The sequence below is a fragment of the Columba livia genome, chromosome 22 (assembly GCF_036013475.1).
Source record: "Columba livia isolate bColLiv1 breed racing homer chromosome 22, bColLiv1.pat.W.v2, whole genome shotgun sequence".
Lineage (NCBI taxonomy): Eukaryota > Metazoa > Chordata > Aves > Columbiformes > Columbidae > Columba > Columba livia.
This window is the reverse complement of record NC_088623.1, coordinates 2,672,733-2,695,161: the sequence shown is the minus strand read 5'-3', so window position 1 is coordinate 2,695,161 and position 22,429 is coordinate 2,672,733. Positions and strand designations below refer to the sequence as shown.

Below are 22,429 nucleotides of genomic sequence, written 5' to 3'. Positions count from 1 at the left end.
AGGCTGAGGGAGCTGGGGCTCTGGAGCTGGAGAAGAGGAGACTGAGGGGTGACTCATTCAATATGGAAAGGGGGAGTGTCAGGAGGATGGAGCCAGGCTCATCTCGGTGACAACCAGTGTTAGGACAAGGGGCAATGGGTACAAACTGGAACACAGGCGGTTCCACTTAAAGATAAGAAGAAACTTGTTCCCAGTGAGGGTGGCAGAGCCTGGCCCAGGCTGCCCAGGGAGGTTGTGGAGTCTCCTTCTCTGCAGACATTCCAACCCGCCTGGACACCTTCCTGTGTAACCTCATCTGGGTGTTCCTGCTCCATGGGGGGATTGCACTGGATGAGCTTTCCAGGGCCCTTCCAACCCCTGACATTCTGAGATTCCATGAATGAGAAAGGGCATCCTGAAAGTGTAATTTTTAATGCTATTTGTAAACGCTCGGGGCTGCACGTGCTGATCTAAGCATCCCAAGAGGTAACTCCCTTTGGCAACACCTTATCTCTCCGCAGAAGTCCATCCGCTGCTGGGTGTGAAGGGAGATGGTAAATCCAAGAAGAAGCAAGCAGGCAGGCCTAAAGGATCAAAAGGTAAAGACAAAGATTCTCCATTTAAACCGAAACTCTACAAAGGGGACAGAGGTGCTTTACCTCTGGAAGGAGCAGCGAAGGGTAAAGTGCAGGCGGAGCTGGGACAGCCTTTGACAGGTAAGGAACCCAGCGCGAGCGGCGTTGGCTTGCTTGGTGGCCTTGCTTTGTACACACCCTTGACTTAACGTAGTCACAGCGTTTTATCTTCCCAAACGGCGCTTGCTCACTCCGTGTTTAGCTGCTGTCAAGGATAGGCAAAAATATACATATTTTTTAAGCGGAACTGCTTTCAATATTTGCAATAAAACCAATGTCCATGCCTCTGTTACTGCGTATAAAGAGTAGGGTTTTTAATAGAGGCTGAGCGCTATTTCAAAACCAAAAATCTTTTGATAATTTCAACCTTTTGGATAACTTCTATCGACTCTTATATAAACGGTAATGATGTTTGGTTCCAGGGGGTCGATTTTGAGGAGTAAATAATGTAAATAGTGAAGGACTTTGAAACTGAAATCGCTATTTTGTGCCATCAATACCAGGCAAAGTAATGAAGAATAAAAAAGTTCTGTAAGCAGAACTAGAAAGCAGAGCATTGATAATTGCTTGATAAACGAACCCTGAGATGAAATTCAGGAGCTAAATTTTCTATTCCTACCTATACAGCAGCCTCAGTTAAATTCCAAAAAGTACAGTTGCTGTCAATGAGGATCGATTTTGGTGGACTTTTCTCCTTGTTTTTGGTCATCTTTTGTTGGTTGTGTAGTACAACAGAACTGTTGGCAGTCACTTTTATTGGGGCCCAGACTTAGGGAGACCAAGTGTTTCCCATCTGTCTCATTTGCTGCTTCAGCTTCTTATTTGGGCAGAGTTCATTCAAGCTCAGTAAAGAAAGCATTTGGATTAAGTGATACGGACTCCATTGGTTTTTTAGACAGTAATAAAGAACTCAGGGGTGATATATGAACTGTTTCAAAGACACAGTGTAACTGATCTACCCAATTTTGCATTTCCTTGAACGCAGCAGCTGCTGCTGTGGATTTTAGACTGTACAGAAGTGGTTTATTCCTTCCCTCACTGCTGGTCCTGCGCTACCCACCTTGCTCGTTGTCCTTCCTGCTCAGCTCCTGTTATGTCGCTTGTACTAGCACTGCTAATTGCTATTTGCAGAGAAAGGGAATGCGATAAAACAAACTTAGTCTGTACATGGAAAAATCTGGCGGATGTTTTCTGGGCTTCTATTTAATCCTTTCACGCTGTACCTTGCAAAATCCAGAAATGAAACAGCCAAGAGTATCTTCAGCCCTTGTTTGTAGCATGGGAGGTACTGAGTGGCTTCTAGTATCAGAATTACAGGACAAGGGGATTCCCTTTTGACTTCTCAAGTCACAGGGGGCATCCAGGATGGTTTGAAGTTGTCTGGGTTGTGCGGATCGTCGGGTGTCTTTGCTGGGATCTGTTACATGTCCTGACTGCCCTGTTGGGCCAGGCTGGACAGACAATTCCGGCTTGAAGACCGAATGATTATAACCATTAGTTTCATCAGCAGGCCTGTTGATTGCTTTTTTTTATCATGTGCTAATGAATGTGACTGTGTGTGAAAAGTATATAAATGAGAAAAGATTGTCTGTTTTGAGGGCTGGAATAATAATATTCCCACCTCCTCTAACATATTCCAAGTGAAACCATGTTCTAGACAGACCTCTTTCTTGTTTTTTGACACATCCTTGCAAAGCCATATTTGGGAGGGTATTTGTGTACGTTTGCTTGTAATGCTTCCATGCAGTTGTTACGCAGAATGGACTGGGTTGGAAAAGCCCTCAGAGATCATCCAGTCCAACCCTTGGTCCAACTCCAGTCCGTTTACTAGATCATGGCACTAAGTGCCATGGCCAATCTCAGTTTAAAAACCTCCAGGGCCGGTGAGTCCAGCACCTCCCTGGGCAGCCATTCCAATGCCTGACCACTCTCTCTGCAAAGAATTGCTTTCTAATCTCCAGCTAAATTTCCCCTGGCAGAGTTGAAGCCCATGCCCCCCACATGTACAGCTTTCCCCTCATCCACCAGCTGGGTCACCTGATCATAAAAGGAGATCAGGTTGGTCAGACAGGACCTGCCCCTCCTAAGCCCATTCTGGCTGGGTCTGATCCCTTGTCAATCCCGAAGGTGCTGTGTGATTGCATTCAGGATGATCTGCTCCACAACCCTGCCAGGCACCGAGGTCAGGCTGACAGGCCTGTAGTTGCCAGGGTCAGCTTTGCAGCCCTTTTTGTGGACTGGGGTAACATTCACCAATTTCCAATCGTATGGGACCTCCCCAGTGAGCCAGGACTGTTGGAAGATGATGGAGAGCGGCTTGGCGAGCTCTTCTGTGAGCTCCCTCATCACCCTAGGATGGATCTCGTCTGGTCCCATAGACTTGTGAGGATCTAGATGGCTCAGTAAGTCACCAACTATTTCCTCCTGGAATACAAGGGGGCTATTTGGCTTCCTATCCCTGTCAACCACCTCCAGAGGCCAGTTGTCCTGAGGGCCACCTGTCTTACTGGTAAAAACCGAGGCAAAGTAGGTATTAAGTACCTCAGCTTTCTCCTCGGTAAACTCTCTTTTTATTTCTGATTTCCTTCAGAATCTCCCTGTTTAGCCAAGCCGGTTGTCTTCCCCACTGGCCAGCCTTTCAGCACACTGCTATAGCCTGTTCCTGTGCACTCAGAACCTCCTTCTTGAAGCATGTCCAACCCTCCTGGCCCCCCTTGTTTTTAAGCATTGTTTCCCAGGGTATGCTCTGAACCAGACTTCTGAATAGGTAAAAATCTACCCTCCAGAAGTCCAGTGTAGAGGTTTGATTAATGGCTCTCCTTGGATCTCTGAGTATTGAAAATTCTATTACTTCATGGTCGCTATGCCCCAGGCGGCCTCCAACCACTACATCTCCCACCAGCCCTTCTCTGTTTGGGAACAGTAGGTCTAGTGGGGCCTTACCGCTGGTGGGCTCATTTACCAGCTGATGAAGGAAGTTGTCCTCTATACACTCTAGGAAATTCCTAGACTGCCTCTTCTGTGCAGTATTGAGCTCCCAGCAGATATCCAGCAGGTTAAAGTCACCCACAAGAACAAGGGCTCTCAGTTTTGAGACATCTGCCAGCTGCTTGTAGAATAATTCATCTCCTTCATCATCCTGGTTGGGTGGTCTAGAACAGACACCCGTGAGGATGTCAGCCTTGTTGGACTTCCCCCTGATTCTGGTCCACAGGCACTCAACCTTGTCACTGCTGACCTCAAGTTTAACAGTCAAGAGACTCTCTGACATATAAAGCCACCCCTCCACCTCTCCTACCCTGCCTGTCTTTTCTGAAGAGCTTGTAACCACACATAGCAGCCCTCCAGTCGTATGAGTCATCCCACCATGTTTCTGTGATGGCAACTATGTCGTAGCTTTCCTGCTGCACGATGGCTTCCAGCTCCTCTTGTTTGTTGCCCACACTGCGTGCATTAGTGTACATGCACTTCAAGTGGGCTGCTGATTTCACTCTTAATTGAGGCTTTCCATCCTTAGGTTGATCTTTGGAGAGCGCAGTTATATATATATATTTACAGTCTGACTTGCCATAAGAGGCAACAGTGGAATTTCAGTGTCTCCTGCTGCTGAGCTGGGATGTGTGCGTTTGGACACTGGAAAATAGACATTTCTTCTCTTACCAACAAATGGGTTTAGACCCAAGTTCCCTACTTACTTCACCCATCTGTAGGAGTTGGTAGAACTTTCTAAAATGGACTTTTGCTCTTTCTTGCTTGTAAGCACTTAAAGGTATTTTTCCATAGTGGTTTTGTTTAGCTTGATGGAGCTATAGGCAAATAATTCATATTGCTACGATGGACTTGCGTCTCTCATTAGAACCTGTGGTTGTGTTCCCCTCTGCAGTACTGTTGACTTGAGAGGATCCAGTAGATCCCTGCAGTAGGTTTCAGTAGTCAGTGGTGGAAGTGTCTGTGTGAGTCGTGCTAAGAGAAGAGCAGCTTGTCCGCTGAGAAAAAGTCACTTGAATCTTTCCAAACTCACCGTAGTCGCTTAGTCCACGAGGTTCATGTCCGCCTTCCTTTATTCTCTTTACGGCTTATAATTCCTATTTTGGTCAACCAGCCTTTTCTTGGGGTTCCCGCTGTTCCACCACGTGCAAAGTCAAACAGCCACCTGCAGCCAGGCTCCCTTTGCTGTCCCTCATGCATGACACCGTTAATTCCGCTGGTTCCTCGTGCTGTTGCTTCCTGAAGTAACTAATCAGTGGCTAAAACACGACAGATGCTTCTCCTCTGGAAACCGTTGGTGTCTTTTTGCAAAGCTTCATGGCCGACCCTTGGAGCCTTCTAGAAGTGTGTCTGTGTCGCTGTGCGCTGCCGTCCGGCAGTAAACGTTGTTTTCTTAAAGCTGCTGTGTCACAATCAGGTTTCCAGATAAACCAGCTGAGCAGCTTTGATCCCTTTTATAATTTCAGAATAAAATCTTGCGGCAATCTGGTTTAACCCAAACTTAGGCGGAACTTGTTGTGCTTTTGCTCTGAGATTTTGGGCTTGATAAAGCAAAAGAAATGTTGCACCAAGGTAAGTTTGCTCGCAACATCGTGGAGTAAAAGCTCCGAGTTCCTTTGCCACCTTGCACATGATCTCAAATACAAATGCAGTAATACCAGAGATCTTAATTTGTCGTAGGCAGTATCTTGTTGATTAGATCTCATTCTTTCAAATGGCTTTGTCTAGAAAATCTTACTCTCTTTATTTTATTTTATTTTATTCTGGAAATGCTACCATATTTGGTAGTCTGTGGTTTCTGGTAACATCAGGTTGAGTCCAATTACTTATTTTTCATGTGTGTTTGATCTCTTTAGCAGGTGGTGCAATCTCAGAATTGTTATGAAGACGCTCTTCTTTATCTTCCTATATTCTTTCCTATATGGGCACCATAATGCGGAAGAGAGCTGCGACGCTCGCTCAGAGCGGACTGACTAACACAGCAGACTGGTGGTGGATTCAGGGATTGACTTTTGTAAGAGATGAATCTGGAAGAGGAAACGCCTTCATTCCTCCTTAGCCGCCTCTTCGGCGAACGGTGTAAAATGCTGACGCCCAGGTCATGCGATTTGCAAAGAGACTCATTTGGAACCGCCTTTGTGGTGACAGAAAGAACTATATCTAAAGGAAGCCGGTACCCAACACTCTGCCACTCCAGAGCTTATCAAGCTTATCTTCTAAATACATTATTTTTTTGTTCCTGGATTGAAGAATACCCAAAGTGTGTATTTTTATTCCTGATACCGTGTGACTCTGTATCCCGCAAACGTCCCTTTCTGTGCTGTTAATTTGAATTTCAGTGAGCTAGAAGCCCTTCAGTGCCAGTCGCATCACCGTACCGGCTTCTCTGTTTGCTCGCTGTGATGTCTGACGTGCTTAGTGACCCACGGCTGCTGATTATGTGCCAGGTTTGATTTCCTCTCAGGTGGACAGAGATTGAACGTGAAGAATCAAGACACCCTCCGAAGGCTGCGAAGAATGAGTCTTCGTATTGTGAATATTTTAGATGCGAAGGATAACTCCGCTTATGGGAAAAGGAACAAGTGGAAGGACCTCTAGCTAAAATACTTGGTTTCTGTGCTTTCTTCTAGCCTGCGATATGAAAAGCTGTGCTGGCAGTTCCTTTCGGTCCTTGCAGATGTTTTTATTCTGTCTTTTTCTGTGAGGTGCCCTCCCAGAAACAATTGGTTTCCTCCTAGCTGGTAGGTACTGGCTCTTAGAGAAAACAGAACCGATATTTCTCTGAACTGAGAGTGTAGTTTTGCAGGGGTTTTGTCCCACTTCTGGATCAAGAATGGCAGAGAGATGCTTTAACCTTGTGTTCCTTAAAGATGGTTGTAACATTTTCTTTGTGGGAATGAGAAGAGACACTTTACCCAGTGCCTACAGCCTGATACTTCTCTGTACCAGACCAGCCTGTTACAAGAAGGCTCTCATTCCTAATGCCCCTTGTTTTATAGACTTTTATAGTTCCTATGCAATTACTTTCAGTTTTTCCCCAGATGTAATTATTGAGCTTATCTCTACATATTTAAATTTTCAAAGTATCCCGCAGACGTTAAAAACCAAGAAGAAGAGTCATAAAGAGATTTATTAATTTGCAATCGGAAGTATGCGGTAGTTGCATGAGATACAAGCATGGGAAAAGAGGGGACGTTTTAAATCAGAAGGCTTTTTCAATCTGCTATTTTCATTTCCGGCTTTGGTGCGCCGGCCTGTTTCAGTTAATGGAATTCAGTCCCATGCGTCTTCATTTCCTCTGTTCATTCTGCTTGTAGGATGACTCGCGGCTTTCCTGGAACGCTGTTATGTCAAATCTGCCCATACGTGGTGTGGCCGAGCCCACAAGCTTTAAAAGATGCAGAGGCGATGGTTCTCGAGATGATTTTAAAGCATATAATATGCCCCAGACTCCAGCCTTCGTTTCTGTTCAGACTTCCCTGTACAGTGTATATGTCCTTGGTTTATTTTCTTCCAACTTCTATTTTATTTTTTGGTCTCTAGTTTTGTACAATATTAGTCGGACACTGGCTTGATGGTAGCGTAAAGCAGTGATGTTAGTTTTTGTGTTTGTAAATAAAGAGCTATGTTTTATTTCCTAGGGCAAGTCTTGGCTTTTCCATCCTTTGTGGCTGTTCATCTTGTGACAATATTTAGGAATTTTACAATCCTGCGCTGCTGCAAATACAAACATATTGTGATTCCCCATTGCTGGTGATTTTCTGTTTGGTTGGGGGTTTTTTTAGTAGTGGCTTTTAGCTGATCGTCTCTTTTCCAGAGTAAATCTGTGGTGCGATCAAAGCCCCATAGAGCTGAGCGCATCCTGGCTGCTCCGAGCTGAACACAGAGCCTGCGGGCTGTGGAAAACACATCAACTACATCTACACAAGTCGTCATTTCAATAAATTAAAGACTTTAAGGAAGAGAAATGTGGATATTCATTACAGCTTTGGAAGAATGCGGCAATCCAAATCCTTTCTGCAACCAGTAACTCAGTCACTAGTAAGGAGACACTGATTATTGAACTGGCTTGGCCGTAGTTCAATTACTCCATGAAAAGTAAGTAACTTCGGGGTTTTTTCATGAAGAACTTTTTTTAGTAGCGCAGTATTCTTTTGGGATGCTTGAGCATGAAGTGAATTAACACTGGGCTGCCTCATCTTCGAGCGTTTTGCTGCAGCGTATGAGTGGTTTGTGGTTTAGACGCGTCAGTCGAACGTGGGGATTTTGGCTGTAGGTGACACAGAGCTGGGGGCTCAGCCCTGCTGTGATGCTGTTGAAACCCTCCCGAGGCTGACAGGGGCTGTCAGGAGCCTCAAATGATGTTTTTTAGGCCAAGTCCTCATTTTGGAGGACTCACTTTGTGGAATTCTTTGTTCTCCCTCGGAAGGTTCGGGGCCACATTCTGACCGGGACAGCCGGACTGTGACATCGGTCCTGGAGACGCGAGTGACCTCTTGGAGCCCTGTGTGAAGATGAATATCATCAGTGATAAAACACTGCGCAGATTGCCTTCAATTTCAGTGCCAACAGATTATCTAGAGGTTGAAATGATGCTTTCGTGATCTTGCTAATTTGGGGAGTACTTTGGATTTTGGGATCTGCGTATGTAAGACAGAACTGTAGAGGTGCTGCATAAGGATTTATGGTTTCCTTATGCTCAACAGAGTTATTTGAAGAGTTCCAGTAACGGTTACTTATTGCTTTATAGATTGGTGGGAAAATTGAACTGGATCAGTACTTATTTACAGTGGAAATTCATCTAAAATAGTATGTAAAGTCTTCCAGAGAAGGGAGGACTTAATATTTTTCAAAATTGTCAAATAGATCCCAATAGCTGGAATATAGTGGATGAAAACATTCTGTGGCTGTGTTACAAGAACTGGAATTCACAACTCACGCTCCGACCGACATAGTAACGTCTTGCATCTTCTTTAGCAGCGTCGCACTTCACGCCTGTCTTGTTGGAGGCCTTTTCCTTGGCGGAAGGATGGTGTCTTGAAGACGATGCTGGTGGGATTCCAGAAACACTTAGTTTGAAGGTCTACAAAGAGCGATTTTTTGGGTTTGTCTCTTTTTTTGACTACTGAATTTGCACAGCTTTAGCAAGCAGCGCGTCTGATTGATGACTATGAAGACTTTGGGGAATGGCCACATCCTTGGGGCATTACTTGGTGTTTTCTATCTACCGTCGGTAGTTTGCTATGACTGGGTGACCATCCCGGCAGCGCTGGCGTCCGCTCCGGCCAGACTGGCCGTCAACAGCACGTCCTGCAGTGTCACTTGCGGGCTGGGCTTCAAACAGGAGGAGTCATGCGAGGTGACGCCGGCCGGCGAGAGGAAGGATTGTGTCATGCGCACGTCCCGCTGCCTGACCCGCTGGTTTTGTGGCTTGCTCCACTTCACCATCCCCGTGGGCAAACCCTTCCAGCTCACCTGCCAACCCTCGGACACGGCCGATTTCGATCGCCAAGCCTATGGCTACGTGTGGAAGTTTGCTCAAGGCCTCATCACCACGGAAAACGTGCTGTTCAAACGCCTCCAAGAGAACGATACTGTCCTCAGGTTTTCCCCTACCAGGGAGTCTGATGGAGGGACTTATCGGTGCGACGTGCGGGAGCTGAAGACGTTCAAACTCATCAAGAGGGTCTATTTTGGGGTCAGGGTGATCCGGAGGGACTTAGTGGATCTGAACTTCCAAAAATCCCTGACCTGGGAACAGAAACTAACGGCATACGGGGGGGAAGGAAACACAGTCAACATCACCCGCGAAGTGGTGCAGACGGAGCGGGAGTTTTGGCAGAGGCAATTCTTCCACGAAGGTTTGATAGGAGCTGCAGGTGGAGTGGCCGCGGGTCTCGTCGTCATCGTGCCGCTCTGCTGCTTGTGGAAGATTTTGAGGAGGAGAGCTGCCGAGAGGAAGATTTAATGCCATTTCTTGCCTCTGTTTCTTTATTAATATTGATGTGGTATTTCATGGTGAAGTTTGTAAATTTTTCTGGCTGATGCAGTTTATTCCTTAAGTGTCACAGTCTGCAAAGTTAGGACAGGATTGTAGCACCAGAGCTTGAGTCTTAATGCAGCAGGACAAACAGTAGCTCTCGATGGGCCAAGTTGGCCTCCACATGATGTGTAAGGATGGTCTGGAATGGACACTGAGCCACAGAAACCGCCTACTGCTCGCCGCTAACGACCTTGCCGTGCTCCTCTAATGGGTCTTATTTTACCTTTAGGGTTTGCTTATTTAGCTTATAACTTGCGATCCTGATTCCTGTCTTATTTCCTCCCGTTTCTCCTGCTTTGCTCAGAAGTCTGCAGTGATGTGAGCTGGCACAGTTGGGTAGATGGTGTTTCTCCAGCAAGAGGAACAAAGAAATAAAGACACTTTCAAGCTGGACTTAGAAACCAGGTTTCCTTGTTACCTGGTGGCTTTTCCATCAGACCCAAGTGGTCTCAGCAGCTGCAGGGCAGGCTGGGGATGAGGCAGGGACCCCCACTAGAAAGACGTATTCATATTTCCCTTTTGTAGAGCCCAGAAAACTGTATAATATCACCAAGCAATATCTTGAGCTTGCCCCATTTCCTTTGGAGCGTGGAAGAGCGAAACAGGGTAGCACGAGCAAATTTTCAATGTGAGCGTGGCTGCTTAGGAACGGAATTGGATGTTTCAAATCGTCACTCAGAGCTGAGCTTGTTCCTCAAATCTTTAAAGGAAGAGGAAGGGAAGAGTTCAGTGGCCTTGTGGATCTGCCTTTTTCCTGGTGATTAAGGAATATAAAACATGCAGCAACTCCATAGGGAGGATTGTTTCCCCCTTGGCAGCAGAATCCACAGAGGAGCCTATTAAATGCCTTCTCTTTCTACTTTCTTTCTCTTATTTTACAATAAACAACTATATTTACTGAGCCTGTTTCCTTTCCCCCCGCCCCGTAACCTAAAGTACCAGAATGCGTAGCACATCCAATTCTGGGGAAAATAATGATATGATTCTAATATTAAAGATTGAAGTATGCTAATATACATATATATATATATATATATATATTTTATTAGAAGAACAAAAAAATGCTTTCATATAGAAAGAGTTGGATATTCAGGTAAATACCTTATTTGCAGAGAATCCTGTACAAAACCAGACTTCATTATAGAGCGAAGCAGGTAATAAGTGTATCTGGACAATGATTTTTGGCCCCTGAGGTTGTGTTTGAGAAACAAGCCTGACATCAGGCTGCAATTCCCAGGTTGTTGTTCTACAGAGTTCTCTTTCTGCTGGGAGACTTTAACAGGCACAATAACCAGTTGGGGAACGTTGGGGGAACCGTTCTGCAGCAACACAAGGTGCCTTTGGAAGATGTGCTGTCCCTTCGTATGGGGTGACCCTCTGGGACGGGATGGGGGGATCCCACAGGGTTGTGACACACAAGGGACTGTGTATCCTTCCTTCTGGTCCCGTGGCTCAGAAGCTCCTGATGGATGATCCACTTGTCCAAGGTTTTCTCGCCTCTGTTCCCCATCAGTGTCCTCTGAGCCGGCTCCACAATACTGGAGTTTCTCCCGTGCTCGATGCCACTTTGTCTTTGCTTGGCTCTTCCCTCTGGCTCTGCAGTGCTTTTCTCTGCTTCTGTTCCTTAGCCGGGAGCACGTGCTGCTTTCTCTGAGCATTATTACGATCTTTAGCTCGCTGGGGGTGTCCATATCTGTGGTCAGTCCACTTCATTCTTCTGCCATTCTCAATGCCCGGCCGGTTCTTGTGTTGGTTCTTCAATGGGAGGTCAAATAACATCTTTGTGTCTCAAGCGCACTTACAACATCAGTGTGGAAAAAAATGACTAAACTCCATGTTTTGTGTTGGTTTACTGTTCATCTGATACCTCCATTAGGTTATCTGGCCTCTTTTATCTTAAAATCTATTGTTAATTGGTTAAACCACCTCTTCTAAGCAGGGTGACGTTGACTCAGCCTTTTGCCCAGATTTAACACCGCAACGAGTGAACTCTGTGCACAACCAGCCCCGGATTTCTGTCTCATGAAACTCTTCTCAACCCCAGGAAATTCTCCTTTTATTTTCCACAGCCTCTGAAATGCAGGTACAGACATATATTGAGTTTGGGAGCTAATGATTCAAATCACCAAAGAGATTGTCCCATCTGGAAGAGCTGCTCTGCACTTTGTAATGTAAATGCAGGGCTTGTGTCCCGTGGGTTAGAAATGCAGAAAGATTACATGAAAGGTTCAAGACGATTTATTTCTTCACTGCTTAGCTGATGAGGTCAGAGTGGGAGCCAAAAGGGTCCTTCATCTTTTTATTGTGTCCTCCTTTATTTTATTTATTTTTAAATGAGGGGAGCCAGATGCCTGGCACAGGAAAATTAGTATATATATATATATATGTATATATATATTTAATGGTTATTTTAAGGTGGAGGGCTGTGATGGACGGTGTGACTCTTGCTATCAGAAAGGGTGGGACTAGGCCTCTTATTGGCATAGTTGCCGTTTGAAATGATGCTTTTCCATGTGTGCTTTGGAGTTTTAATACAATCGAAAGTCTGTTGACGTGAGCAGGTCTGCTGGAGGATGGAGGGCAAGGAAGGGAGAGCAGCAAAGAGCTCCAGAAAGGGGAACAGGGGATGGCAGTGAAAGCTGAAGCAACAACCCTCCGAACCTGCTCGTTTTCCCCATCCCTACATTTCTTTCCATCTCTTCCTGTAATCTCCATGTTTTCTGAATCGCTGTCCCTGTTTTTGCCAACACAACTGGCCGAATTGCAGGAAAAGCTCTCATTGAATTCCCTAAACTTCTTCTTTCAGTTTGTGTTCCTTAACCTGGGGGAGAGGACACCAGGAACCGCGTGCAAACCCTTCCTGCTGCCCCTTCCCGTCTGCGGGACTTTTGTGGTACAAACCTCTGCTGATGGTCCCGAGCATTGGGAAGCAATTAGTGTTGTACACGGTAAAGCCAGACAGATTGTGCGAGGGAGGAAGTCAATTTGCTAATGGCATTAGCACTTGGAAAGAAGGAGGTAATAACAGAATGGCGAGGCACAGGCAGCTGTTCAAATTGCTGGTAGCTACTGAAGCTTATCTAAATTGAATAACTAGATTGTCTTAACTGCTGGAACTTGAATGGCAGCAAAAAAAAAGGAAAACAAACCCCATATGCTTATTTTGCTCTGAGATGGGGCTGTCTGACTCTTCCATCCCCTGAACGTGGATCCGTGTTAATTTTTCCACTTGTTCCTGCAGCAGTTCAGCTGTGCCGCATTTTCTTTAATGACCTTTCGTTTTGTAAACCACCTTTCCTGGGTGGGTATTACAGAGCATCGTACAAAGCAGCAGCCGGGCTGGTTGTGCGGGGCAGCGCTGGGCTGGTGGATGCACCAGTGATCCTGTCCTGTCCCTGGTGCTCCAGCTGCTTCATACGCTGATGGCAGGACAGACATTTCTGAACATCCCGCTTTGGTTTTCAGAAAGTAAAGAGGGAAATGCTTTACTTATGGCTAAGAAACGTGTATGAATGCATCACTGCCGGCTGCATAACACACCCCTCTTGCCCAAGGACAGCTCACGTCTCTTCCACACTACACTGAAAATTCTTTTGCTAATGAACATTTTCTAAGTCCACAGAATGATCCCTTTGAAAACCAGTGTTTGCTCTCCCCTTTCCAGGACTAATGGGCACAAGCGATGCCTCGCAGCATCCTTCATCCCTCCATGCGCTCTCTGCCCAGCTGTGATTGTATTTCCAGTAGGACCCGCCTGTTTGTCAGCGCCGAGTCATTTGTCTCCTTGATTTATATCGTGTGCAGCGGCATTTAATGATGGCTCTTGAGAAAGCAGTAGTTGCCTTTGTAGGGGATGAACTGGGGAGGGATTCATCTCAGTCTTGGCTGATCCCTGCTGGTGTCTTTAATGATGCTGCGCTTGCCTTCACAGAGCCTCGTTGCAGCGTAAATCCCTGAGCTAATTATGGCCCCAGTGATGAGCTGCCTCGCCTGCAGTGAGAGGCAAAGGGGCTGGAGCCTGCCCGGGGGCTGAGCCCAGCTGAGCCCAGCCTTGTGGGACCCTTACCCAGCGGCCAGGGGCTGAGCGGTGTTACATGGCAACCAAATACACTCGTCCCCTCAAGCTGTGGGCAGCTGGAGCTTCTAATGGTCTCTTCTTCCAAGGAATAAGTGACAGGATGAGAGGAAACGGCCTCGAGTTGCGCCAGGGGAAGTTGAGGTTGAATCTGGGGAACAATTTCTTCTCCAAAGGGCTGTGGGGCATTGGAACAGGCTGCCCGGGGCAGTGCTGGAGTCACCATCCCTGGAGGGTTGGACAGACGGACATGAGGTTCTCAGGACATGGGGCAGTGCCAGGGGTGGGGGAATGGTTGGACCTGATGATATTGAGGGTCTTTTCCAGCCAAAATGGTTGTGTGGTTCTGGGAAGGGAGGGAGAAGCCCATCACTCTGCCACTGGGGGCTCAGAGTGGGGCTCGTGAGCACATCTTGCACCTCTGCACCCTGTGGTCAAACATAATGGCTTTTTCTAGAGGCTGCATGAAAGCAGATGCATCAGGATGTGCCAAGGGAGAGGGTTTGGGTGAGAATCCCCATGACCAGGCCCTGCTGAGCCCAGTTTTTCATTTCTCTGCTCCCCAGGGCGGACCCTCAGACCTGCACCGCGTGCAGTTGCTCCAGATGATGTCTTGACATCCTTCCCAAAGGTAGAAAGAAACCAAGAGATCTTTATTTCTTTTTAAGGCCAGAAGGAATAGCTGTGATGAATTAATCTGACATAACATAGGGTAATTTCTTGCAGCACTTCCTGCAATGAAGGAAATAATTTTCTTTAATGTAAGTGAACCTTTGCAAGCCTGATGGCCTGTGGCTGACCCAGTGGATGTCTTTCCTGGAAGACTTCCAGACTTGCTTTAAAGGCTGTGATTGATGAGGAAGCTTTTTGGCAAGCTATTCCAACAGTCACTTATTCTTTCTGCCAATAAGCCAATTGAAATTTCCAACTTGAGTTTTCTAGTGTTACTTTCCAGCCATTGGAATACCAGCCAGAGCAAGCACATGATAGAACATTAACATCTCTAACCAGGCTCTCAACACATGCAATTCCTTGCGCTGAGGACAGTATGTCCTCTTTTGTTTGATTATGGGATAGAATTTGAATTTACTGTATCCTAATTGGCTTAACTTCTGCTGAGGGGTCCAGCTCCCTGTGGTTGAGGTCTCACTGGGCTCCCTGTTTGTATTAGGATGTGCAGTTGGTAGTCGGGAAAAACACAGTCCTGGGCCAGGGATCCTGAGCAGGCAAGGTATTCACAGAATCCCAGAATGTCAGGGGTTGGAAGGGCCCTGGAAAGCTCATCCAGTGCAATCCCCCCATGGAGCAGGAACACCCAGATGAGGTTACACAGGAAGGTGTCCAGGCGGGTTGGAATGTCTGCAGAGAAGGAGACTCCACAACCCCCCTGGGCAGCCTGGGCCAGGCTCTGCCACCCTCACCAGGAACAAGTTTCTTCTCAGATTTAAGTGGAACCTCCTGTGTTCCAGTTTGCACCCATTGCCCCTTGTCCTGTCACTGGTTGTCACCGAGAAGAGCCTGGCTCCATCCTCCTGACACTCCCCCTTTCCATATTGATCCCCAGGAATGAGTCCCCCCTCAGTGTCCTCTTGTCCAGCTCCAGAGCCCCAGCTCCCTCAGCCTTTCCTCACACGGGAGATGCTCCACTCCCTTCAGCATCTTGGTGGCTGCGCTGGACTCTCTGCAGCAGTTCCCTGTCCTGCTGGAACTGAGGGGCCACAACTGGACACAATATTGCAGGTGTGGTCTCCCCAGGGCAGAGCAGAGGGGCAGGAGAACCTCTCTGACCTACTGACCACCCCCTTCTAACCCACCCCAGGTACCATTGGCTTCCTGGCCACAAGGGCCCAGTGCTGGCTCATGGTCACCCTGCTGTCCCCAGGACCCCCAGGTCCCTTTCCCCTACACTGCTCTCTAATAGGTCATTCCCCAACTTATCCTGGAACCTGGAGTTGTTCCCACCCAGATGTATTAATTGCATTTAAGGCTGGACACAAATATTCCAGACTCTAGTAGTTGTCTAAAGTCTCTGAAGATCTTTATTTATGAACTGCGTGCTACTGTAGCCAATAAATAACCATCATTACAGTCAGTACGGTATGCTTACAATGTTTCCCATTTGGTTTTCTTAAAAAAATAGCGTACAACAAAGTTACGGAGAAGAAAACAGCTCTGTGGGGGCGTGTGATTGGGGGCGAGTGAGGCTGGATTAAAATATTGGCAGCAAAGGGTTTCCCGCGGCTGGGGTTTAGCTGGGGGCGTTTGGAGCAGGTGGGATTTAGACCTCCCCGGCGTTATCTGAGTGTGATACCTGCGTCGTCCAACTGATTTATTGGGCGAAGAGATGAGGGCACAACACTGAGTCTGTGCTGCAAACCTGGGCTGTTTCTCACTCCAACAGCCGAGGGCTGAATTTAGCCCAGACAACCTAAACCCCGAAGCGTGATCTTCAGTCTGTAAGATCAATAGCATCAGGTAGAAGATTATTTTATGTTAAATATGAATAAATCAGAACTGTAAAGCTCCTTTCATTGGGGGGTCTCAGAACATTTCACCCTCACTGTGTTTTCCTTCCAACACCTTTGTCAGGTTGGTTTGCACTATTTGAGGGGTCTAGTGAACCCTGTGAAATCAGATTATTTTCCTTGCTGAGCCACTACGGTGCTGAGAACAAACCCGCAGCACTTAACTCATCCCTGGTAATCAATCCCTGAAGCAAACGCTCAGAGCAATTAAGTGAAGGGGATTCTTGGCAAGTCAGGAAATTGATTTGCAGCTCAATGCAATAAGTTAAAGCCAGTAAACTCTGTTAAGGTTTCGGAATCTAAGTTTTCTCCCCCAGCTCTGAACACCTTTCTTTATAGCCTGGGTGAAGTTTAACTAGATACAAATGCTGCCTTGGCTGTATTTGCATGTGTGGATCCTTTTCTGTGGGTCACCTAACTGCCTCTTAAAAACCAAAATAAGGCAGAACAGGCTGCCTAAGACAAGGCAATGTGTCTTAACGTGGCTTGTGTCTATGAGCAAAAATGGAGCTTGCTTGTCTAGAGCGGGGTTTAGTTTGTGACCGTCTGCACTTGAGCTTGGCCTTTCTTTCCAGTGCTGCAAGTGGAAATCGTTTTGTGTCCCCCTCCCTTCACAATGTGCCCTGTCCCTTAATCAGCAAGGGGTGAAATAATCGTTTGGAGCCGTCGATGGAGTGAAGATCAGAACTGGAGTCCAAGCAAGGGGTTGTAAGGCTGTTGTGGTCATCACGAAGTCATTCCTCTTTGCTTCTGTGTGTCATCCTTAAAATGTTGCAAAAGGTGCAATGGTACGTATGGATGGTTTACCTTCTCAAAAAAAGAGGCGCAGCTTGAAGTAAAATTGAAGGCATGTAACTTTCAACGGGATCTGCTTGTCACTTGAAGGCTTTAGAAAGTACTGTCCCATCAGTTTTACAAATTAGAATATATTCAGCCCATTTGCAATGCAGAGCAGTGCTAACTGGAGCATTGAAAATCCAACTCATGTAGTTTTTCGCTTCTTATATAAAATGTGCCTGTGATATAGTTTAACCGAGGAATGTATGGAAAACGTATTAACCTTTCCGGGGAAATGTTTCAGGTGGCTGCTGTTTAAAACCTAATGTCATTGCAGCATTGGGATACTGTTTTAACCGCGCTATGAAGCATCTTGCTTTCCAGCGCTGGAAAGTTCAATAAAACAGCCGTAGCCACCGGTGTTACCAAAGGCATTTGGAAGCATCTGTTGAGACCAAGGAGATATTGCAGAGCCAGCGTGGTCCGACCCAGAGCGATGCTGAACCTCAGCCCTGGAGTGTCCCGAGAGTTCCCCGCTTCGCTTTGCACGGCTCTGAGAGTTCGTCCCCATCTGCTCCCTCAAAGCACCTTCTTCTGCCCCAGAGATACCTGGTGTGCTGCCCTGGATGGGAATCATTAATAACTGTGTCCATGGGCAAGCAAGCAGAGCAGCCCCTGGGCAGAGCCGGTGTTTGCGCCGCCCCGAACGGCTCTGGCGATGTGCAGGGCTGATCTGATGCAGATTCTGCACCTGAAACCCATTTGAAAGTTGTGATTGTGGCTGCTCTGTGCTCTGAAGCGGCTCCTCCTGCTCAGCGATCCCTCCTGGCTGGGTCAGCACAATTCTGCAGTGCTGGGGGTTTCTGGTCTGGTCCTGCCGGCTGCTCGACAGGATCGTTCCTGGGGGGCTCCAGCATCTGCTTCTCCCTTCAGTGAAGGTTTTTTGGGTGCATCACCCGCCTCGGCTGCTCCTCTCCTGATAGGACCCGCCCTTCTGCAGCAGCATCACCTAGCAGCGCTCTTTTGCTCCATAGGTCCGGTTAGTTTATGTCTGCTGTCATCATGACTACCACTAGTTCTACGTATCCATTGGGTTGCCCAAGCCCTAATTTGCTTTGCTTTTGAGCTAAGAATGAATCCCTAATTTTCCTCTCATCACATCTTCCGTGGGAGAAAGGCTGAAGGGCCAGCGAGATGAAGGTGATAACAAAAATGCCAAATTAACAACATAAAACATTTTACCAAACCCAACTTCCAAACATCAATAAAAATATTTTAAAGTCTTCAAGAACATAAATAATACAAAAATATAGTTTCTATTTAGCTGTTGTCGTTCTGAAAGAAGGAGTTCAACCTGTTAGAGGGACCGAGGGGGTAATTCCTGGGGAGCTGCAGAGGGAGCAGGAGGAAGCTCAGGACAGGCTGAGGGGTGATGGTTCCTGCCATGTGCCATTGGGAGCTGTTGGCTTCTCTTTTTGCTTTATCCCAGGTGTTATTTGTCATGGAAACACTGCAGTACCCTTTCTTTTTGCTGCAGCCATCCTCACAATATTTAGACTCATTAAGTTTCTTTTTCTTTGCCTGGTTCTTAAAACATTTCTCTTGTTTGCTGAACACACAGGAGCCCTGAACCTACTGCTGCATTTACCTTCTTGCTTCCAGATGCTAAAAGAATCGTAATGGGATACTGTGAATAGATGCAACAGGCAAAACTCCTCAGGGAGGCCGGGGATTTACACACATAATCTCTCACTAAGGCCAAGGACACGGGAGTCTTAAAATTAACAAGGGTAAGGAATTGGCATCTCATGTAGAAACCACATGTCAAATCCCTTGCCTTTGCACTTGGAGCTGTTTGTCGGGTAGTTCTGGAGTTGAGGTTGCCCAGCCCAGCAGCGTCATCCGCTGGGAAACAAGGAAGGTCAAGTTCCCTAAAGATGCACTTGGGATCCAATCAGCAAGCAACGTAGTTCAGCTTCTAGTTAACTTGGGTCACTTGGTTGCTTTACTGGGAAACAAAGAGATTTTAAAATGCAACATCCACTCCCAGTTATTTTAGTTAATGGTGCACCTTGACATCCCCATCCAGCTTTGGGGTATCAGCCCTCCCGTGTGAGCCTTGGGCCTGAAAACCAGACTGATCTATCGATCGACTCTCGGTCCTGCAGCCCCGGGTCGTGACTGGTATTTTGGCTGCAAGGAGCTGTTTGTGTAGAGACATGAACCTGAGTGAGGCCAGATTTTCCTTGCTGCCCCAGTGGTGGCTTCCTTGAGCCTCCAGTTCTTGGTTAAATCACGTCATATTCCTTTTTCTTCCTCCTTTAAGACCCTCTTTCTATAGAAATGGGGTATGTTGACAGCTCCATTGTTAGGGAGAGCTGCCTCTCTGAATTAGCTGATGCTAGAAGAGTATCTCCCTTTTACTTACCCCTTCTCCTCCCCGAACAAAAAGGAAAGAAGCAAACAGTATAACAAAAACACCCCAAAAGCACGTGGGCTACAGATAACATTGAGCATTGCACCTCACAGCATAACAGTTGATACAAACAATAGGCTGGGGTTGCAAGTTAACACCAGTGTCATAAAAACAGCTTTTCACGGTCTAAAGTTGGTGTTCACCCGTCCCCAGGATGGGACAGAGCTCAATCTCTCATGTGGCTTTATCTCCTTGGGCTGGTTGCTGCAGAGTTGGGCTCATATTTTATTTGGGGGGGTAAAATCCTTTCCTATAATGTGCTGGAGATGGGCCGTGACTGGGGTTGGTATGGAACATGCTGATCACTGGGAAATCCTCAGTCCCCATCCTCCCCGTGCCAACCCCACTGTACATATTTTTAAAAAGTAGTCAAGTTTAGCAGTCTGGTTACTTTAGTAAATGGCTTCATAAGGCAAAAACCTACTGGATACAGTGTGGGGGGGCAGTTGGCTGTCAGAATTCACGTAGAATTCTTCTTCATTTTACTCGTTTCTTTAAAAAAATCTTTAATTGGTTAAAGACCCATGTCTTGTACGAAAGCTTATGTTCTTCCAAAACAAAAGCAAAAAACTGTTCCTTTCTTCCTCCCTTCAACCAATGTCGTCAAATCCTTTCTCTGTAGTGCTGCTGTGGTACAGACTTGAGGTTGTAGCAGCTGAGTATCGAGTCATCCCTTGAGGAAGCGCGTCCTGGAGTCCTGTGCCGCGTTGGCCACCGTCAGAGCTCCAGGTAGCTGATCAGGGCCACCATGACTAGAGAGTTAGTTGTGACAATGACAGCGTGTGGCACCGGCCTCGTCACAGAGTCTTCCACCATCATACTGGTCCCTGAAAGAAAGTGGAGGAGGAAGGAGCAACCGCCTTGTTGCATGGACACAACCTGGCGTCTTGAGGAAAGAGTGGGTGAAATGTTAGTTCTGGGGTGCTGCGTTGCTCGTGTTGTGGTTGGTGCTGAGAAACATCCCGGGAACGTTTCTTTGAAACAAGAATTTGGAGGTGGGACCTGAGCACTTCCCCCCTGAATCAAGGGGACTTGCTGGCATTGGGATCGGGGTCACACAAACACAGAATTTTACTCTTAGCGAATGTAAGTCGGGCTTATGTGGGGCCTCGAGGGCTTTAGCTGCAAATAATAAAGCTGGGATCAGGCTAGAGCGAAAGGTTGCTCGGGGTCTGGGGAGAGGTCAGCTGCTGGAGGGGAATCATCAGAAGGTCCTTTGAGCAAACAGCACAAGGGAGCCAAAGACCAATTCTCAACCTAAACCACTGGGCTAGGATGTTCCCATGTGTTCCTGGAAGGGAGAGTGGGATTTAAGACATAATGGCATTTATTATACTACTACTGTGCTGTAGCCAGGCAGGGGAGGGGGATGACTAAAATCACTGCTTATCAAAGAACCGTGGTAGCAAATAGTCTGCAGATTAACTCCTCTCCCTGAGCTTGTTTTCCAGTGCTCTATGAAACATGCTGTAAATGGGGGTTTGCGCACGGAGCGTGTACAGTCAGAGGAGCGTACGTACCACTGTTTCGGAGGATGTGAACTTCTGCTGGGATTCCGTCTCCCCCAGGGCCCGTCACCCTGATCTGTACGAAGGCGTGAGTGAAATCTTCAGGGACAGGGATGTCGATCCGGCTCTTGCTGGCCAGGTATAGGGTGGGAGCAGAGTGGGAATCCTGCCTGTAAAGCATCTGTTGGAAGAGGCAAGTTTATGTCCACCGCGATTTCCTCAGCGTCACCTGTAACAAAGCCAGCTACGTGCTGCTTGTACCTTGTACCCTGTAACTGCAGACTCGTCTGCCTTCGCCACCACCGGGTCCCACTTGATGGTGACTGTAGACCCAGAAAAAGTCCAGGAGATGTTGCCAGGCGGCCTCTTTGGTGCTAAGAGATACAGAAAAAGATTCAGTAAGTCAGTGACCGATGAGAAGGTTGTGCTGGTTACAACCCACTCCTGAGACTCTACAACTAGTTGGCGTGGCTGGTGGCACCACTATGGTTGGTTTAAAGAGAAACATCCCAGCAAACATTACTCTGGACACAGATATCCTAGGATAAGCGATACATAGACCACAAGACTGACCTGAGGAAATTCAGGGCACTGTTTTATGGACTATTTAAATTGCCTTAAAGCACCAGGATAAAAAAGCTCCTCATCAGCTGATTGTTGGGGACCCTGTGGAGGAATCAGCAGCCCCAGGGAGGAGAAGAAGCAGAACGGAGCTGGTCAGGGCTCACTCACGTGGTTTTGTTGTCGTGATGTTGGTGGAGGGACTGGGGGGGCCGGTTCCAGCCCGGTTATAAGCTCGGACTGACACGTGGTATTTTGTGTTGGGGTTTAGGCCTGTGACATGAGCCGACGTGACCAGCCCCGCTGTTCTCACTCTGTCAGCTGCCTCCTCTTTATCACCGTCCTTCCAGTACCGGATCTAAATAGAAAAGAGCATGATGGGTTTAGTAAGGATCAAGACATCTGTAGATACCAGCCCTATCTGTGGTCAGCACTGAAGACCCTTTATTTTTTGTTCCTGTGCATTTTGCTCAGCGTGTGCCCAGTAATAAGGTTACAGCCTGTATGGAAAAAGGATATTTTTTACTAATCCCTTGTGAACAGTAATACCGGCCCCATTAGAGCCTCGTGCTGTCCGTTAATTATCTTTGGAAACAAAATGCTGTTTCCTTTCACCTCGCTTAGCCTGGGGGAATTTTCATTGCTGGGCTTTCCAGTCTCAGTTTCAGGATCTCGTGTTCCTACTGCAGGCTCGTACCTCGTAGCCCAACAGCACTCCGGTCATGTCTCCCTGCTCAATGGGCTCCCAGGACACGTCCATTTCCGAGGACAGAACAGCCTTGGCCGTAACTCTGAAAGGAGCCACTTTGGGTTCTGAAAAAGACAACAAAAGGGAATAGAATCCTTTTTCCCAGCCCTGAAA

At 47.1% G+C, this 22,429-nt stretch overlaps 3 protein-coding genes across 9 annotated transcripts in view; 2 read left to right on the top strand and 1 right to left on the bottom strand.

Moving 5' to 3' along the window:
• Positions 1-22,429, top strand: part of RBBP5 (RB binding protein 5, histone lysine methyltransferase complex subunit) — a 38,587-nt gene that overhangs the window by 5,816 nt on the left and 10,342 nt on the right. Inside the window, exons 13-14 of one of the 6 annotated variants that reach the window (XM_065038341.1) lie at positions 501-695; positions 14,287-15,829. In XM_065038341.1, the coding sequence (XP_064894413.1) occupies positions 501-695; positions 14,287-14,387 (296 nt within the window). In that variant the 3' untranslated portion in view covers positions 14,388-15,829. Of the gene's footprint in view, positions 1-500; positions 696-5,458; positions 7,249-14,286; positions 15,830-22,429 lie in introns of those variants that run through there. The other 5 variants (XM_065038342.1, XM_065038346.1, XM_065038345.1 and 2 more) reach the window with 5 other exon arrangements.
• On the top strand, positions 8,032-9,575 carry TMEM81 (transmembrane protein 81). 2 transcript variants are annotated; one of them, XM_065038376.1, is made up of 2 exons: positions 8,032-8,185; positions 8,580-9,575. In XM_065038376.1, exon 2 carries the CDS (start codon positions 8,767-8,769, stop codon positions 9,568-9,570), a length of 804 nt encoding a protein of 267 aa, XP_064894448.1. In that variant the 5' UTR covers positions 8,032-8,185; positions 8,580-8,766; the 3' UTR covers positions 9,571-9,575. The 2 variants fall into 2 exon arrangements, with proteins under 2 accessions (XP_064894448.1, XP_064894447.1); XM_065038375.1 differs by having other exon boundaries at positions 8,045-8,185; positions 8,583-9,575.
• Positions 15,737-22,429, bottom strand: part of CNTN2 (contactin 2) — a 30,059-nt gene continuing 23,366 nt past the window's right edge. Inside the window, exons 19-23 of the mRNA XM_005505304.3 lie at positions 22,265-22,380; positions 21,739-21,925; positions 21,268-21,380; positions 21,019-21,187; positions 15,737-20,325 (exon numbers count right to left, since the gene is read on the bottom strand). Of these exons, the coding sequence (XP_005505361.2) occupies positions 20,216-20,325; positions 21,019-21,187; positions 21,268-21,380; positions 21,739-21,925; positions 22,265-22,380 (695 nt within the window). The 3' untranslated portion in view covers positions 15,737-20,215. The remainder of the gene's footprint in view (positions 20,326-21,018; positions 21,188-21,267; positions 21,381-21,738; positions 21,926-22,264; positions 22,381-22,429) is intronic.

Excerpts from the sequence above, each read along its gene's own strand:
- TMEM81 (XM_065038376.1), top strand. The coding sequence starts at position 8,767 with ATGACTATGAAGACTTTGGGGAATGGCCACATCCTTGGGGCATTACTT.